This window comes from Amblyomma americanum, chromosome 1 (assembly GCF_052857255.1).
Source record: "Amblyomma americanum isolate KBUSLIRL-KWMA chromosome 1, ASM5285725v1, whole genome shotgun sequence".
In the NCBI taxonomy this organism is placed as follows: Eukaryota; Metazoa; Arthropoda; class Arachnida; order Ixodida; family Ixodidae; genus Amblyomma; species Amblyomma americanum.
The window spans coordinates 548,395,793-548,413,399 of NC_135497.1; the positions used below are offsets into that span (position 1 = coordinate 548,395,793).

The 17,607-nt window shown below is 48.5% G+C and overlaps 1 protein-coding gene across 1 annotated transcript; it reads left to right on the forward strand.

Moving 5' to 3' along the window:
* Window positions 1-1,729: 1,729 nt before the first annotated feature.
* On the forward strand, window positions 1,730-11,913 carry LOC144129568 (uncharacterized). Its single transcript, XM_077663709.1, has 3 exons — window positions 1,730-1,961; window positions 9,735-9,950; window positions 11,319-11,913. Exons 1-3 carry the CDS (start codon window positions 1,730-1,732, stop codon window positions 11,717-11,719), a joined length of 849 nt encoding a protein of 282 aa, XP_077519835.1. The 3' UTR covers window positions 11,720-11,913.
* The last annotated feature ends 5,694 nt before the right edge of the window (window positions 11,914-17,607 follow it).

The following is a 17,607-nucleotide window of genomic DNA, read 5'->3' on the forward strand; positions in this document are numbered from 1 at the left end:
CGGCCGCCGTAGCGACGCTGTTAAACCGGCAAATGACTTCCGCGCTTTTGTATATGCTCGCAGAGGACGCTTGGGCGGTGAGCTCCGAAAACGTGAAGGGTAGAGCGGAGGCGTACAATATCTCAAGCTAAATTAATTACAAAGGCTCTAATGAAGCGCGACTTTACACATGTTGTGACTGAACCTGTCCGGAGACTCTTCCTAGCAGAAGAAAACCTATACGGCGCCGCGCGCTCCCTTGAACCCCGCGTGGTGGCGATCTGGCGGCCTTGCGCGCTGAGAAGTCTTGCTTCGCAGTTTACGCCTCCGTGTCGCCCTCACCTTAGCGGTCATCTGATCGAGTCCGGCATAGCACCATGTGACTTCGGTGACTCCTGCCCCTTCTGTCCCGCCCACTTGCTCTGGGCCTTGCTCTGGACGTGCCTGTCTTTGCACTCCATGCGGCAGAAATACCAGCTCCGATGCGGACCGCCCCAGGTCGACAACCTGATGAAGACGACTGGATATTTGGGCCGCACCACCGGATCTTGTTGGACTTGCTTCAGGGATCCGGCGTGTATCTGCACGTGCGGATAATTTATGCAACCAGGCAAGCTGGCGCAGTACAACAAAAAAAATATTCAATTACCCGCCCAAATCAAGAAACGCGCATGCTCTCTCTCCTCTTCCACTCAGACAGACCAGCTTTGCAACATAATGTGTGCGCGTCGTCATAAGACGGCAAGCAGGTGAGGCTTGACGCGACCTTGTTCAGAGAAGCAGCACCAGTTAGCGCTCGTGCTTCTCAGTCCGTGCCGCGCTCAACTCTTCGATTGCCTGAACTGTGCGCCGCGTAGGGCGAGTGAGCTGCCATTGCTATGCAGGCGAGCTTGGAAGAAGACGAAAATAACATAAACCGGGCAATGCATTCTTGAAACAGAATCTCACCGACTGCCTTGCTAAGTGTTCCAACCTTTTCTTTTCTATGAATTATTACATTTTGACTAAATCATAATTATTTAATCCCTCTCTTTATTATTATTCTTAAAATTTTAAAATCAAAACACACATCCCTTTTCTGTTCATGACAAAAATTCACCGGTGTTGCGCTACCACGTGCTTTTCCTTTTTGTTAACTGCGTTCAGGTGAATAGCCACCCCATTCTTGGCCGATCCCCCAGTGTGGGTATGTGCCATCTTTTGATAGGCTAACAACAACAACAACAACTTCTATCCAGCGCCAGTGCATCTGTAAATCTTTTTTCACCAGCGCCTTCTTTCAGCATCTACATTTATTAAGTTGCTTCATTTTAGCCGCAGCCGCGCGACACGATTGCGACGGAACGTGCTGTGGCCTTCGAAGGAAGAAGATGCCATCTTGCGCAGCCGGAGGGGAAGCTTCGTCATAGCTGCAGGTAGCATCGCAGACCGTCCGCACAGCGAAGGCTTCACTCGCCCTGCTGTTTCAAGGGAGGCAGTGAGTAAGGCAGGCGGCAGCCGTACTGAGCGATCGCATCTCTGTGTGCACTGACGCCACCGTCGATGGCTCGCCAACGCAGTGCTGCCTCGTGAACCGGGGCCTCTCCGTGGGGGAGAGGAGGTGCTGCCTGGGGAGGACTCCGCTGCATGTGCCGCTTGGCGCGACCGGGGAGACCAGCCGTGCTCCTGCTGCTGCTGCTCGGGCGCATGCCTCTGGCGGCAGCAGCAGAACCCGCAGACAAGCGGCGGCCCGCCCGTTGTGCACGACAACATGGTGGGGCCCTTCGAGCGTGGCACCGGCGTCCCCGACGACCTTCACGGGCTAAACTTCAAGCCTGCCAGCTACGGCAGCGTGCCGACACAGGACCCCAAGGCGCCGCGCGGCGGCGACGGCCCAACGTGTGACGCCGTCACGGTGGTGGAGCACTGCCCCTGCGGCGACCACCGAGGAGTCGACGACATGCATAAGTACAGCGACGACGCCACGGGCACAGCGGCGGCAGGTGAGCCGGGTGTCCACGGGGCGTGCATTCCAGCTTCACTCACCGGTGAGGTTGGCGCAGTTTTGAGCATGCCTAGACCGCCTACGACCACCTGCGAATGCGGCGGAGGAGGAGGCAGGGCAGACACGCCCGTGGCACATCTAAGCAAGCCTTTACAGGAAAACCAGACGAAAGTGTATAGATGCTGTGTAGGCGGCGGTGACCTGCCGAGCGGATAAAGACGACGCGTATAGGACAGGAAAGAAGTTTATTTACATAGAACACTATGTACATATACTAAGGAAGACAACAGTCACCGAAGCCAAGGGGCATAGGGGAAAGTTATCATTTTTTCATCAATTTGTGATGATCAGCGGGAGTTGAGTAGTCTATTATTCATTCGCTGAAAGATAATTGATGAGCAGAAGCAAAAGCAACTATGCATATGCCGCCGGTGGGATCCAAGCCCACGACCTCCGAATTTCGCGCCCGGTGCTCTACCAGCCGAGCAACGGCGGTGGCTGTTCCATCGTCTATTTCCGGGGGTATGTTCATGCGCCTGTAACCTAACATTGACAGTGCTCACCAGGGCCACCCTCGTCCATAGCGGCGGACGTAGTGCGTTCTGTATTACCGCAAGTGTCACGTGGGAGATGATCAAACGGTGAGGGCGGAAGCTGTGCGAGAAACTTCTTACGCTATCAAGACTTCCAGAACCGAGACCCTCGGCAAGCTACTGAGCGGACAATGGAAGAGGAATGAGGCGCTCATTACGATCGACATACCTGCGAAGGACGCCAGCAGTCAACAAAACGAATGAGCGCGTATATGTATATAGGGTGTTTCACCTACGAATTTCCAGAGTTTTTAAAAATTGGCTTTTGTGTTAGAAGATAGCTTTTTTCAGCATAGCATTGTCAGCGGTGTAGTGCATCGAAATGCAGAGAAGGCGTCCTAACTAGCAGGCCGCTTAATTAGTATTCAATTGTTACCTTTTACCTACTAGTTTTAGGCTCCTGTTAGGCCACCATAATATGCATTTTTTTAGAATTTCGAAAACGGAGTTAGCCTTAATGTTGTGTCTCAACAAATTTTCGCTATTTCAACGAGTTACGTGCACTGGAGAGGTTGTTTTGCCTGTAAGCTTCGCGAAAGCGGATGCATTTAGGCGCGATATAGCCAAAATATTTGGGCCACAGCGCCGAGGGTAACCGCGTTTTCGAATTTTCTAAAAATTGATATGGATATTACTTATGGTGAGCTACACGCCTCTCAATAATTAAGGAGCCTAACAGTAATAGTTAAACTGTTAACTATTCAATATTCCTTAACCAGCCTGCTAATTAGCACTCCTTAAATGTATTATGATGTACTACATCGATGACAATGCTATGCCAAAACTCAAAAACAAAAAAAACTCTAACTCTTCAAGCGAATTCTTAAAAATTGTGTAATATCTTAGGTGACACACCCTTTGTATAACATAGACATGGTGACGTAAAACATATTTGTGAGGCTAAGTTATACAAGTAGGTGCACTGAAAAAGAAACTTAAACCAAAACTTAGCGAGCAACAGTAGGGGTGCAGTTTTTTTTATCACTGAAGAAAGTGATATGAAAACATTTTTACAACCTTCACGGGAGGTCGGAACTTAAAAGTTAAGTTGTTCATCACTGAATGCTAATGTGATGACGTCTCTTAATTTGAACACCCGTACCTTGACACATCTTTGTATTGTTAGCCTACTTTACATGAAGCTGGCAGGAGCATATCGATTCAGTCGTCGGTCTGAGAGAGGTCATGCCAATTCGACTACTGCGCGTTTTGTCGATAAAATACTTTTCGAGTCAAGCCAGTCACGCCGCGTTCTAGTAGGCACAGCGGCACTTGTGAGCATGCCCCTGCTCCTGCTGTTTACCAGCCAGATAATCTTTTCAGCCGTGTAATCTGCACAGTGATCAGCGAGCCAAGACATCCGCGGCCGACCCGACTAGAACCTTCCCTTGCACTCCCCGATTCGACTCGTCGGCGTTTACATGAACAGAGTAATCAATTTTCTTCCCGACAGAGAACCTCAACTTTGCCCTCTCGGTTTTAAAATGAACTCGACGAGTCGACAGAATCGGTACGACTCGGCCTGTTGGGCTGAGTCGTGCCGAAGTAGGTTGACTGAGTGCGACCCGACCTTTGTGGGGTCGGTGGAAGGGAAGAGGAGAAAGTGGTCTTGTACTGGTGCTCGCGATCCTGGACGCCTCCTTTCAGAGCTCGCGTTGCAGTGCTCTGCGCTGACCATCGCCGCTGTTACCCGGATGGCGTTTACGTAAACGCGCGGTCGGAGAGTAGGGCTGACGTCTGACTCGACTCGCTCCTGTCGTGTTCACGTGAACATCGCTTTTCGCCGCGAACGTCAGCTGACATCGGCACCCTTACGAGGGCAATCCTTTCTGTAGTGCCTGCGGGCCTTGAAAGTATGCATAAATAAATAAATAAATAAATAAATAAATAAATAAATAAAAAGTAAATAAATAAATAAACCCTCATGAGGGTCTTCTCAGCCCCACCTCATGAGGGATTAAGTCGGTGAGGTGAGGGAGGAAAAGGTGCACGGATTGGGGTGACAGTGCGTAACAAAATTGGCGCTTATCCTGGTTTAAGTTTACCGTGCGGGGCAAAGCAGATTCTAGAGCAGGCATGGACGCAGGGACGAGGACGGGATAAAAACAACTAAACAAGTATAGTTTAACGGCAAGAGTAGCAGGGGTACAAACGCCTTCCTTTTTATTATTATTTTATTTAGAAATACTGCAGACAGCTAGTGCTGCCCAAGCAGGAGGGCATTACAATGCTTCGATAACAACTATTCAACTTTTTCCTCGTCAGAACATTAAACAATAGAGGGAGGGAGACAGTTCCACTTTTCAATCGTATGGGGAAGAACGATTTTTGAAATACTGTTGTGCGTGCAAAATATGGCATTATTATTGCAGAATGATTCAGTCTCACGGACCTGAGCGCTGGGAAAAAAAAACATAATTGTCACTTGATAGGCGAATTTTGTTATAGTACAATAAATAAATAAACTTCAGTCTAGCAATCTGTCGCTGTATGAAGTGCTTCTAGTTTAATCTTGTTTAACATGTTGGTGACTGAGGAGGACATTTTATAATAGGATAAGATAAATCTGGCAGCGTGACGATCAGAGCGCTCTACCTTAATATCTTTAGTGAAATAAGGGTCCTACACAACGAATCCATACTCGAGAACTGGGCGAACCAGTGTACAATATGCTTCATTCTTTACATTTGACGGGGCACTCTTTAGTTTTCTGCGCAAGGAACAGAGTTTAGCAAATGCTTTGGAAGAAATGTTATTAATGTACTCGGCCCAACTAAGATTATTTTTAATTGTTAAGCCTAAGTACTTCACAGGCGAGACTGAATGAATATGCTGATAGCCAATGTCATACGAATGGGACGTTTTTTTTTTATTGTGATTGACATAGAGACTGTTTTCTGAAAATTAATTTGCATCCCACGCCGTTCGCACCAGTCCCCTAGGTTGCAGATGTTCTCACTGAGTAGGTTCTGGCTGTGATTATCATTAACAACTCTGTAGATTAGACAGTCGTTTGCAAATAGTTTAACAACAACAGATTCATCAATCGTGAATGTCGTAGCTTCACCTGATTTGATTCGGGTGTTCGAAATTACTATTGCCTCTTTGATTTTGTTAGCAGCCATTTTGTAAGGTAAATTGATCACTATTCTTCACGGTTGTACAAATATGTCTCTACTATTTTTGTTCAGATTCTTGAGGAGTTGACTATACTGTTAGACTGCTTCTTCTACCTTGCTTTGTAGATGTCCCTAATAATTTCCCATCTATTTTGGAATCATCTTCTGTGTGCGTTCACCCTTTTCCACTCTCTTTATATTTGCGGGCTCCACCAAAAATTGGTTCTTTCTGTTTTGTTAGCTGTTACCTTCGAATGTCTTTGGATAAGATTGTTATTATTATATAAGGCGTTGACTATATGTTCAAGTTGATTAACTGCGGCACTGTTGGCTTCAGCTGTATCCTTTAAACACGCACAGTTTTCTCGCTCTTTAAGAACTTTAAGCTCTCCCTTGTGTGTAAGCTTCCTTACTTTTGCCTCTGGTTGATCGAAAAGCTTAATACTTAAATACCTGTGGTCGCCATTTGTAAATTCATCTAGAACCTCCCATTAGACCAATTAAGACGTCAGCTGTGGAGAAAATATTGTCAAGTCAATCCCGCGTCGTCCATGCTGGACTCGAACGTAGGAAAAGTGTTGGGATGATTTAATAATTCCATGTTCCGGCACTGATAAAATTTTCTATTTCAATTCCCTTGCCGTCGGTCTTATTTCTACCACAAGCTGAATTCTTGGCGTTGAAATCTCCTCCAGCAAATATGAAGCCATCGCTGTTATAAAATATTCTCTATATTTCTGTTAGTAGAGGTTCTAGGCTTTGTGTAGGAAGACAGTAGCAAATAATGCATACGATGCTTCTTCCTTCCCAACTAAGTCTTACTGCAGTGATATTATGGATAGCTTATAAGGAGAATTACTATTGCTGTACTTGGTTGACCCGGAACCGCTATTATTTTATCTTTAATTCATCATCATCATCACCACCATCAGCCTGACTACGCCTACTGCAGGGTAGTAAATGCCTCTCCCATTTCTCTCCAATTAGCCCTGTTCCTGAAGAAGAGACCGGTCTTGTTTTAGCTGCTTTCAGGGCGTACTTCAGGGCGTACTTCATGCCTGCAAAAGGGTTGAGCACATACTCCACCTTTACTGGCTGCAGTCTCAAAAAAGCCCGAACATAGAACAAATCCGCCCACAAAAATATATTAGAACATTCGCTGTTTTGCCTTTTGTCGTAGCACGCAATGTACGATACCATGATATAACCTCACACACATGAAATGCGAAATGCAAAAGCTTATCAGTGCTTGCGAGAAGAGGATTTCATAAGGACTTTAATACTGTTCTGTCTTCGTCATGCTAGAGTGCTGCGGGTGCGCCGAACACTTCCATTCCTTCTTTCCGCTCCCACTTCCGTTTACACATCAGGGGATAAAAGCCATCACACGTCCCAAATACACGTCTTCTATGTTCGAGCTGTCAGTGCCTAGTAACTGTCCTGGCCGCAGGCCCTGGCTATGCAACACTGGCGACGAGGATGGGATATTCCACAGTCGGTGAAAGTAGACCCGGAATCGGCATCCGCGAAGGCAGCCTCACAGACGACAAGCATGACTCATCATATGCTACCTGCATTCAACGAAGATACAGACAAGTGGAAGCCGTATCTCATTAAAGCAGATGCCTACATTGAAGCTAACGAAATCACCGATTCGGCCAAGAAGAGAGCACTGCTCGTGGCAGCATTGAGCACACAAACCGTGGAAGTATTAGCCGTCAAGGTCGCACTGCGAGCCCCAAAAGCTTTGAGCTTCGAGCAAGAGCTCGAGGTGCTGAGCGAGTACTATGACCCGAAGCGACATGAAATAGCTGAGAGTTTCAAGTTTTTTAATCGCTCCCAGATGGAAGGGGAATATGTCACGTAGTTCTTGGTGGAAATACGGCACATAGCCGATGACTGCAATTTTGGCAACGCCCTGGAGCGGATGCTCAGGGATCGTATTGTGTGCGGTGTTCGGTCGAGGGCCCTACAGAAGCTATTACTTGGAAAGGCCGACATCACGATAGCGGAGGCTGAAGCGCTCGCAATTTCGGTTGAAACTGCTGAAAATGACGCTTTGAAAATGTCATCAGAGCCAAAGGCTCTATTGAAATTGCATGCAGCTCGAAAAACGCCCTCCGGGGAATACAGAAAGGCTGAAGAGCATCTGTAATGCGGAAGGTATGGCAGCTCGAAACACGACGATGTCAGTTGCGGATGAGCAAGTGCGTTGTTGTCGCTGTAGGCGGCGGGGACACCTTGCTAGGAAATGTTAAAGCCACCCTAACCGCTGAAGGTTAGCTGCCAGAGCGATGCAAACAGTTGCACTGGGAATAACGGAAACCACGCCAATGGACGATGGCAGTGACGAAGTCCACGTTAGGAAATTGGTTTCGGAGCGTAAAAATCTTCTCGAGCCACCAATACGCCACTCATTTATATGGAGCGGCGTTCAATTAGGAATGGAAGTCGACACCTGGTCGCCAGTATGTCATTTCTAAGGAACAGTACAGGAAGCATCAAAACCATTGGCCTGCCTAGAAGCCGTCACGTGTGAAGTTGTGCTACGCAGTGCGGTTTGCGATGCTAGGTGATCTGACATTACGTGTCGGCTTCAGAGACGTGCTCGTGGACTGTCCCCTCATGGTGTTCGACTGCGAAGGGCCAAGCCTATGCGGAAGGGACCTGCTGACGCTGCAGGACAACGCTGGCGCTCCGGTGCTACATTTGACTCCGGCCTGCGGAGCCACAGAAACCAGCGAAACGGACACCTGCAAGATTAAATCCATTTTCTCAGACTACCAGGACGTCTTCACCACGGAGCTCGGCCTAATGAAGGGTCCTCCAGCGAGCCTGCGCCTCAAAGATGAAGCAATACCAAAGTTTTGAAAGGCGAGACCCTTCCTTATGCCCTACGCGACAAGGTAGCTTTGGTGCTAGACCGACTCGTTTCCCTTGGCGTCTTATCGCCAGTCAGCCATTAGGATTAGGCAACGTTATAGCGCCGGTGCTAAAGAAAGATGAATCGGTACGGATTTGTGGCAATATTAAAGCTACATTGAACCCTGTTTGCGCAATCGAAATATATCCTATTCGTGTAATCGAGGATATGTTCGCAGTTTTAAGTGGCAGTGAATGATTCAGCACCCTCGACTTGCGAGACGCTTGCAGTCAGGTACCTCGAAGTCGCACGCAAACTCTGCGTCATCAATACCCAAAACGGCTTATTTTGCTATAATTGACTTCCGTTCGGAATATCGACTGCGCCGTCGATTTCGCACAGAAAAATCGACACGATTATCAGTGGTCTACTCGGCGTGCAAGCCTACATTGATGATGTAATCGTATCCGAGAAGAAAGGCGATAACGGAGAGCGATTGAAAGTCGTCTTAGAGCGTTTTCGGGATCATGGAGTGAAGTTGCGGTATGACAAATGCAAATTTCGACAACAAGCTGTTATATACCTCGGACATCACATTGAAGGCGAGTGCCTCTATTCAATCGAAAGCAACGTGAAAGCTATTATGCACACACCTTTTCCACGGAGCGTGACCGAACGGCGGTCATTTATCGGAATGTTGACGTTCGACGCGAAATTTTTTCCAAACATGTCAACGTACCTAGCACCGCTGTATCAATTAACTATTGGGGAAAAACGCTCGGTGGCAATGGAAAGCACCGCAAAAAGTTGCCATCAAGGAATCCACGTCATCGTCATGATTCCCATGTAATTCATTGTTAACCGCTGTTATTGCGCCCTCTCCTCATGTAATGTCCCGTCAGGGACCCTTGAGGTTCAAATAAATAAAATAAAATAAAAGTTTGATGCAGCGAAAGAACGTCTGAAAAATGCTCGAGTGCTTGTACATTTCGACTGTACAAATGAACTCAAGCTAGAGTGTGATGCGTCGTCGCTAGGGGTCGGAGCAGTTCCATTTCATTCTAGCAACAACGTACATAGACCTATTGGTTTTCGCTCAAGAACACTGACCGAAGCAGAGCGGAACTACTCCCAGTTAGAATGTGATGTGTTGGCGCTGATTTTCGGTGTAACAAAATTCCGGGACTATCTTCTAGGTCGTGAATTTACGTTGGTCACGGATGATCAACCTCTCGTCAGCCCTCTGAGACCTGACCGCCAGACACCGACTATGACGGCTGCGCGAATTCAACGCTGGGCACTGTACCTCGGAGGCTACAATTACAAGCTTCAGTATGTTCCTGGGAAACAACTACTCAACTCGGATGCTCTCAGCAGACTGACACAGCAGACCACCAGAGACAGAGGTGAAGGTGAGCCCCCGGAGTACGTCCTCCCACTCAAAAGCTTAGATGAAGGTGTGGTCTCAACGCGTGAACTGAAGAATCTAACGAATGTCGACTCGAAATTGCTTAAGAGAGAGAGAGATCACTTTATTTGCACCCGTCAAAGAGTATGGGTGATCGGGTGAGACGCAGCTCCCCCTTTCACCTTCACCGTATGCCTCCCCCCTAGACGTCGGCCGGAATCAGTTGACTTCCGGCGGCGGCCTGGGCTTGACCGATGACATGTTTCTGGACTTGTCCTTCCTGGCTATGGAAGAAGGAACCCCATGACTCTTTGTTTCCATGTAGACCATGTAGCGCTGGTCAAGACCACAGCATGTGATTTAGGGTCGCTATGCTTTCAGTTTTTGCATTTGGAAGAGTGCACCTCAGGATGCCATTTGTGTAGGACATACAGGTTTGGAAAGGTACCCGTCTGCAGTTTTCGCCAGATTACTTCTTCCTTCTTTGTGAGAGATGTACGGGGGGGGGGGGGCAGGGTTCTCCTCCCCATTCTGTAGTGTTCTAGAATTTCACTGTATCGTAAGGTTCAACATTGCGTGTCGCGCGGTTGGCCACCAAGCAGGGCAAACATAAAGCCCGATTTAGCACTTTATTATGAGCGTAGAGTAGAACTGTCATTGGCCCATGACCTCGTATACTGGGGCAATCGTGTCGTCATACACAGTGACGCCAGATAGCGCTACCTGCAACTTCTTCACGAAACCCACAAAGGATCATCGGCTATGAAAGCCGTGGCACGCTCCCCATTTTGGTGGCCAGGTCTTGACCGCGACTTAGAGTAGCGCGCGGCCAATTGTGGAAATTGAATAGCAAATTTACTTATGCCACCGGCTGCACCTCCCCTAGAATGTCCGAAGACTGAAGAACGGTGGTATCGGATCCAAATCGACTTCGCAGGACCCGTAACTGGGAAGATGATCCTGGTTGTAGTGGACGCGCACTCCAAATGGATCAAAGCGATTCCTGTGAAGCATGCAAACGTAGAAAGCACAATAAAGGCTCTGAGGAGCATGTTTGCCCGCTTTGGTGTGCCACGTACAACGGCACACACTTCAAGAGTAAGGCATGTTCCACCTTTACAGCAAAAAACATTACGAACCTGTGCACAGCACCTTTTCACACACAGTCAAACTGCAGCTGCTGAAAGGGCGGAGCGAACGATGAAGGATGGTATTCAGAAAATAAAGGGTGGCGATCTCGACGTGAAATTGGTACGGCTGCTGTTCAATTATAGACGAACACCTGTGAAGACTGGGAAATCACCTTCAGAGATGCTCCTCGGGTATCAAATAAGATCGCGTCTAGACACCTGCTTCCCTGTGAATGTTGCAGGTCCAACTGAGGGGAGCCACGACTGGACACGGCCGCCAGACAGCAGCTTGTACGTCCGCAATTACGGACAGGGAGAGAAGTGGATCCCTGGTCATGTCAAATCGGCGACAGGAGCACGGATGGTAACCGTAGAGCCTCCCACTGCAATCGTCAAGCGGCAAGTCGATCAGGTGCGCCGCCGCTCGGATTCATCACCAAGGTTTCCGGTCACCGATACGACTGCTCGTGGTCCAGGGCCCAGCCAGACGAAAGGACCCTGCACGGCGGCCAATGTAACCACTCCCTTGGAAGCGGCCGCCCCAGATTATTCTCCTGATACAGCCCAAATTGCGGGCAATAACATTCAACCTCGCACCTCTCTTCTCCCACCTACCTTGAGTCCGGCCGAAGCTTCGCAGTAAGTCCTGCGCCGGTCAACGAGGCAGCGGAAGCCAGTGCAACGGTTCCATTTTGGAGGAGAGGGTAGAGTTGTCTTCGTCATGCTAGAGTGCTGTGCGTGCGCCGAACACTTCAATTCCTTCTTTCCGCTACCACTTCCCTTCACACTTCAGGTGATAAAAGCCATCGCACGCCCCAAATAAACGTCTTCTATGTCCGAGCTGTCTGTGACTTTCCAGGCCGTGGCTAAGCAACAAATACATTGTATGGTTAGTCTGATTTGGCATGTTTGCATTTTCCTGCAACACCTGCCTTGCAACCGCACGTTGCTAGGACCAGGTGCCTGGTCTATATGACAGCTGTGTAAGAAAGAGGAACCGATAAAACTTTTCGAAGGCGCCGAGACGCATGTTCGCGCGATGCACCTGGCCGACACTTCGCGCCAGTTTCCGCTAAAATTTCTTTCAAATCGTGAACAAGGCGTGGTTAAAAAACCTTCATGCTTTAAGCCAGGTTACCTCCTTCAAGAAAACTTGTCAGTCCAAAAGCTGTCAGAACCAAGTTTCTATGTGTCTTGGGAAGAGGCAGTCATTCGAGGAAGATTCGTGGAGGCCACGGCAACTTGCAGGCTTCAAAGCAGTCGCTCGACAAATGTCTGCGCTCTGTTGCTTCGAGCATCTCGGGCATACGATGGAATTGTTGCAGACTCTGCTCACGTGACCCATCCCCATGCACCTCCTGCACTGTAGCGGCTTCGGAACGATAGGCCGAACTTACTGTCGAAAATGCCCAAGCTTCAAGTATAATGGTATGCATTCAACCTCGAAGGTCAGCTTGATGCATTTATACCTGGCAAGGAACATAGGTAAATCGGCATCACATATGGCACTGTCACCGTTGCAGATTACGCCAGACGTAGTGCCGCTGCCTTGGAGTGGGCGTACATACTTTTGTCGAGTTTGGCGATGGCATCAATATTTCTAGGACGTCCCACCCCTTGGCAACAATGGCAATAACACTTTTATAGGGTTTTATTCTCACGCCTTCGACCCCTCCCTGTACGAGGCTTTCCAGAGATATAGAGGTGCCTGACTGTTCTGAACGTTTAGGAGGACGGGTTGTTCATGTGTCACAAGCGAGACTGTTTGCGCCGGAGCACTTCGCGCCCACTTCACCTTTGACGGGCTTCATTAGGACGACTTGGATTGTCTGCGCAGTCTGCGCTTGGCCTTTCATAACAACCGCTACGAACCCGGCATCCGTCGAGGAGTCATAACTTGGCACAGAGTACACCAGTGTCCTGGCTGCTAGAATCCCTCATGTGGCAGATTCGCTTTCTCTGGAAGGCAGTTGCCGACCCACCAGGTTCTAAGGTAGGCCCAGCGGCCTCCACTTCCATCGCCGGGGCAAAAGGGAGCGGCGCCTCCTTGGTAATTTGCCCAAATACATTTAAAATGGTGTATCGAAGGCAGCGTTCTGATAAAAAACAACTTCGTCTTCCTCATACTGACATGAGCTACCCTGTGTGGGGGAATGAGAATAGTCTTAGTTGCAAACAATCGCTATTTCAAGGAGGGCTTGCTGTGATTGTGTGACCAGCGCCTTGTATTGTCTAGTACAGCGAATGTCTTAAATATAAAGGTTTCCGGAAACCCTCCAGCTAGTGTCACACCTGTAGCATAGTAGCAAGCGTAACTGATTCCCACCGGTGGGTGCAACAAGCACCTTGCTCTATCGAGCCCAAGTTGGATACGTGCAGGCTTGGTCGGGGTGGTTGCTGACACTTGCACGGCTCTTTGCGTTTATAAGGCGGGAGCTGGACTTTACTTTGCTTTACTTCCCACGAGTTAACCCTATCGGACGAGTTAACCACGTCCTATCCTGTACGGCACCCATAAAATAAGTACGTATATCTGCGCAAGAGACGCATATATACAGTACGCTGTACTTGACAGGACCGGGAAATATGCAGCGGAGTACCACGCATGTGGCACTGCACCTCGCTATGCTGGGGAAACCACCACCACGGTGCTTTTATTTTTCCAGCATTCTGCCTGCAGCGCATACATGGTCATTAATTGATTACTGTCTGCCCATGTTGTTGCTGTTGGATCAGAAGCAATGGCACATGTTTGGTGGTTTAAACAGGAGAAAAAGTCATCCAGACTTATCTCAAGCTGCTCATAAATAAAAATTGAGCATTTTGGGGAAACGAAAAACAAATTTTTAGAGGTTTTAAGAAGATTGGAATGAGACCATGTATTGGTGTAGTATGGTCGCAACTTTCGCCTTTTTTTCCCCAGAGGCATAAGGATTTGTGGGGGCTTTGAGTCTGCTTTGCGGAATTGTCCGCGCTGTACGTGCCTTTTAATGGTGTGCCACAAGTGATTAGTGTTGCAGTCACGTGGCAAGATAAGAAAACGGGACAATGAACAGTTGGCGCCATCTAGGTCCTTTTGCTACGGGAAGGTATACCAATTCATTATACGCCTCGCGATCATGTGACACAAGTGGGGACCATGGGATTACGTGCCGACGTTGTCACGTGCTCGCGCCATCATTGGGTCGCACTTTGGTCGGTGTTCCGGAATTTTTAACTACCCAGGAGAGTAACAGTGTTGTGAGTTCTTTGCGGGTATCTTTATAATTTTCGATTTCTTTTTGCCCGGTGGCTAAAAATTTATAAAATACTGCACTTTTTAATCCCAATGCAATAGGCAGAGACCCTTAAGACACAGTCGACGACGAAGTTGACAGCAGTGCGGACAGCGCGAGGTTGTGCGAAACCCGCGATTTATCGGATCTCTTGCATTCTCGCTGAGAAGAAGTTGATATGATTTGCAGATCATGTATGAGTCCGCGATATGCAACGAATTTACAGTCAGTGTCTCCATATCGCGTTCCTTCCATAATGCCTTCAATGTGCGACGATATGCCTGTCTCCGAATAGCGGGAGAACCGCGTGAAGTGTCCTGAACCTTAGCAGCCTATCAACGAAGAGACCCCGCCAGTTGCCCGTATAGAGAATAACGTCAATCGAAAGCCTCAGTTAACTCTCTGCACGGAGCCGGACGTGTTAAGGAGCGACAGGCTCGGCTGCGCTGAATGCAGTACTCATGGCAGCATTCGCCGCAACTGAGCCATGCTGTTCCTCGAAATGTAGGCAAGGCCACAGTCAGGACCCTGTGATAGATGGAGCACGGACAAAGAAAGTGATTTCTAAGAACTTCGGCGACAGGCAAGAGGATGTCGACCAGACTGTCCTCACTATAGTCGTCGTCGCGCGCTATCTGATGTTGGGGCAGTGGCGTACATTGCGAGGAGGAGGAGGAGTGGTTTTAGTGAGCGCCGCCTGATGTCGCTACGTGCGCGCCAATCCAATAGAAGAAGAAAAGTAGCAAAAACGTACTTTGCTACTCGCTTAGCTGCGACTTCTGTCATTTCCATGCTCATAATTACTAATATACCCCATAGTACATGTCTCTAAAGCACCCTTTTAAGACAACACCGTATTCACTAGACGCGCCTTTGCTGATTCCAAATCATTTAGCTGGCGTGGTTTTGTGATGTAACCATGAGCGTTGTTAATCTGGACAAATGTGCGGGCCTTTGGCATTGGAACTGGACATCAGCGCCTTTGTTTCATGCGAGTGTGAAATGGCCACATGTCCCTTCCAAATACCTCTGGTGTTCCTCTTGACAAGTATAGAGATAACGATCACTTTTGGAAGGAGAAAATTCAAGAATTAACTGTCCACGCATGCGTACACAGAAATGGTCGGCAAAGGAACTGTCTATACTCGCGCGCGCGAACTTATGTATCGTATACTGGTTCAGAAAGTGTGCTATTTGTTGCAGGTCCTTTCGCGCTTTCGACTTAGCATTAAAAAGTTTCATCGTATCTTTGCAGTATTTGTTTGGCAGTCCTCGTGGGAGAGGACTAAACGTGATAAGTTATTTCTGCGCTTGAGAAAAGGGGTTCTTTCCCTGCCACACATGTACTTGAGGCAGGTGGTGTCAAGCTTTATGTTTCTTCAAGATACACACGGCCGTTTCCTGCGGACTTTTATTCAATGGAGGCTTTCTTCGGCTTTGCCAAACTCTGTTATTTCCACTGTAGATGGGATGCGATACAGTGCAAGTAGATTTTTGAAAGCAGTGGTCTTTGCTTTCAGGTTTATAAATGCTCGGTTCAGTTTGTCACGCGTAAGAAACTGCTAAAAGACTTGCTTGACTGTGTCTTCTCCAAGTCAATATATCGATATCTGTATGCACTGGAGGCCAAGGAGGAAATGTTTAAACAAGACGGTTGTGCCAGTGGGTGTGAAGACGTTTTTCTTCAAGTTGCACACTGGTGCGTAGCCGGTTAAAACATGGATGGAGGTGAAGGGACTGTTTTTACCACGGGGTGCTGACTGCTTGTTGTGTCACACACCAGAGTCAATAGAACACGTCTTTATTGATTGTTGGGATGCGCTGCTCTTTTTGGACGTGCTCCAGCGTACTGTAAAGAAAGACTTACCCTTGACGTACGCCGTATGGGATACGATTCCTGGACGTTGAGGCGGATGTTTATAAATACGATGTAATTTTCCTTCTTGGCCTGCACAGCATTTGGCGACGCAGGATGGCTGTACGATACTGCGATGAAGATGCACGGTCTGTCCCAGATTACTTCAAAGAAAACATATTTAAGCTACGTGAAGTGTGCAAGGAGCTATGTTTTGGAGATGAAGTTATCGAGTTGATGGGAGAATTGTGTTCCTTGAAACCGTTTTGATCTTCTCACGTGAGTGAATCAAATGTCCGCTCTTGATGCTAGAGAGTTCAGCGCAGAACATGTGTTTGCGATCTATTGTAAACTGTCAAAACAGGCAATGAAGACAAAAAAAAAGAGCTGGCGTGGCGGAGTGGTTAGCGTGCTCGTCTCGCACCCGTACGCCGACACTGGCTGTGTACCGCGAGTGCAAGAACAGCATCGGACCCGAAAAGATATTTGACAACGGCCTGGGTAGCACATTGCTGTTTGAGGCCCGTGCCGGAGCGCTGCGAACACAGCTGTACCGCCGTCGCTTCGATACAACACCAGAAGCACAGGCAGCACTATGCCGAGCATGTGGCGATGCGGAGGAGACCATCGAGCAGATGTCGTGCCACAGACTCCACCCGATGCCAACAGAGGGCACTACATTCCCACAGGTTCTCATGTTGTTTCACGGTCCTGCAGTGGACGACGAAGGAGACAGCTGCTAGGACGAAGGGGTGCTGCGAACCAAGCGTCAACTAACTCTTTGGTGGAGCCACTGGTGGAGCACTGTGTCTAACTGCGCGAAATCGCAGTCGGACGCGGACGAGGTCGATGAGCGAATCCCCCGCCCCCCGACTTCCTTTGTATGTTTTTGTTTTTCTTCCCCTTGCGCGCTTTTTTTCTCTCCTGCGCTTTCATCCTCTCGGGGTTTTTAGGTTTTTCTTTGTCCGGGTGCCCAACCACGGCCGGTCTCGAGGGCGGCGCGTGCTCTCTCCCATACGGCCTTCACATCCGCCGCGGAAGCAATGTGAGTTTTTCGCAGGGAGTTATGCCGCCCGCCGCCGCTAGAGGCGCGACAACCCCACCGCTCGCAGGGTGCCGCGAGTGGCGTATTAAAAACCGAGCTAACCCGCGAGGCTCCGCCATCTTTCCCCATGGATGCTGAAGAATACCTAGGTTCGGCTCGGTCGGGAACATCCCTAGCCGTCCCTGTTTTTTTGTGCCTGTTGTGTTTTGCATAACAATAAGCTTCCACAAACGTACCTAATTATAAAATTTAAACCTTATTTCCACCTTATTTCAACATTTAGTTATTTTTTTAGATTATGGTTCAATTACATTTACCGTCGGCGCGGTGGTAAATGCGTTTACCACGTGACCATG